Source organism: Chinchilla lanigera, unplaced genomic scaffold, assembly GCF_000276665.1.
Source record: "Chinchilla lanigera isolate Chin_1 unplaced genomic scaffold, ChiLan1.0 scaffold00022, whole genome shotgun sequence".
Lineage (NCBI taxonomy): Eukaryota > Metazoa > Chordata > Mammalia > Rodentia > Chinchillidae > Chinchilla > Chinchilla lanigera.
The window spans coordinates 5031345-5033204 of NW_004955423.1; the positions used below are offsets into that span (position 1 = coordinate 5031345).

General features: G+C 35.8%; 1 protein-coding gene across 1 annotated transcript in view; it reads left to right on the top strand.

The window, feature by feature from the left end:
• LOC102012664 (guanylate-binding protein 5) overlaps positions 1-1860 on the top strand; it is an 18601-nt gene that overhangs the window by 9821 nt on the left and 6920 nt on the right. Inside the window, exons 3-4 of the mRNA XM_005385100.2 lie at positions 549-676; positions 1555-1664. Coding sequence (XP_005385157.1) covers positions 549-676; positions 1555-1664 — 238 coding nt within the window. The remainder of the gene's footprint in view (positions 1-548; positions 677-1554; positions 1665-1860) is intronic.

Consider the following 1860-nt stretch of genomic DNA (forward strand, 5'->3'; position numbering starts at 1 on the left):
TTTCATGAGAAACTACATTGAAGATATCAATATGTAATACAATAAGCATTGTTAATTCCCTACCACTCTGTTTGTAACTCTGTAATGTCTGTACTGATCCTATGCTAGATTGTAAAATGTTGTCGGTCTGTTAGTATTTTCCTCCTTTTATTTCTAAAATTAAAAAAAAAAAAAGGAAAGACATCCCTTGCTCTTGCATAGGAAGAAACAACATAGTGAAAATGGCCATACTCCCAAAATAGTTATGCAGATACATCAGTTTTGATTTTGCTTTAGTTTGCTTTTATGCTGTTTTTGGCCTTAATATTAACACATCAGTGAAATAAGTTTGGCATACAATTAAAATCTTAAAAACGTATTATTTTTTAAAACCTCCAAACTATGATATTTAATATTACCTTCCTACTCTTTGACTGTAATTCAGATCAATACTGGTATTTTCTGTTGTCTTCTTATCTGGGTTTCTTTCAGCACTAACTTCATTCTGCCAAAACTACTCATTTTCCAGAGCCCTTTGCTAACAACAACTTCACCACTCTCCTTTGCAGGCTTTTCTGTTGGCTCCACGGTGCAATCCCACACCAAGGGGATCTGGATGTGGTGTGTGCCTCATCCGGAGAAGCCGGACCACACCCTCGTTCTGCTTGACACCGAGGGTCTGGGAGACGTAGAGAAGGTAAAGGAGAAAGATTGCTATTTGACCAACCTCTTCATCTCTAAATGTTCTTTCTACATGGAGGTTTTGTTGTGGTTGCTCTGTTTTTGTTTTTTAAAAACATACTTCTCCTTGACTAGAGTATATCCTTTTTTTTTTTTCCCTTTCTATTTCTACTGATAAGAGTTGGGAGGATAAATATATTTATAAGTTAAAATCAGCATTAGAAGAATTTTACTGGATGTGCAAGAGAAGGATTCACATATGTGCAAGAATTGGCTCATACCAGTTCATATCAATCAATTGTATATATCTCTTCTCAAGTGTGAGTTCAGTGAGTTCACTTTGGTAACCTGAAATCAGTTATGATCAAATTATTCAGGAAATGGTTAAGTGGTACAAATCAAAACATTTTTCTGTCAGCCTTGTTGATAATAATTACTCAATAATATATATAAATATATATATACACACATATATATACATATATATACATATACATATATACATATATATACACACACACACATATATATATATATAAAATATAGGCCAAATTTTTTGACTCTGGTAAAATCTTGATTTTGAATAGTTAAATAGGAAGCTCTGAGGATATTGTCTGCTCTCACCCAGTCTGTCATGATGCACTATCATGGGCCTCTATGATTATTAATTTGAATATTCATTTTGAAAATATCTAACAGTAGTTATAAGAGGGATAATGAGTCAAAATGTATGACTAGATATCAAATCATCAGTGAGAAAGCCACACTAAATTTATGGGTTTGACAATGACTTTCGTTTGTCTTGTAAAATATTTGTATTCCTGGATCCTATTCTTAATGATTGCTCACCTGGGAATGCCATGAGAAATGGTATAAATTTGTTCTGCCTTCTAGGTTGATGGTAAGAATGATGCCCAGATCTTTGCGCTGGCAGTCCTGCTGAGCAGCACCTTTGTATACAACACTATGAACAAAATTGACCAGGATGCTATCGACCGACTGCAGTATCCTTTTGTGGTACAGGATGGCACCAAAGCCGGAGAGATCTGCACTCACCAGCTATATGGCTGTGAGACCTTGCAAATCACAAAAATCAAAATTTGAGGGGCTGGGGATTTAGCTCAGCGGCAAAAGCGCCTGCCTGGCAAGCGCAAGGTCGTGAGTTCGGTTCCCGGTACCGGAGAAAAACAACAACAAAAA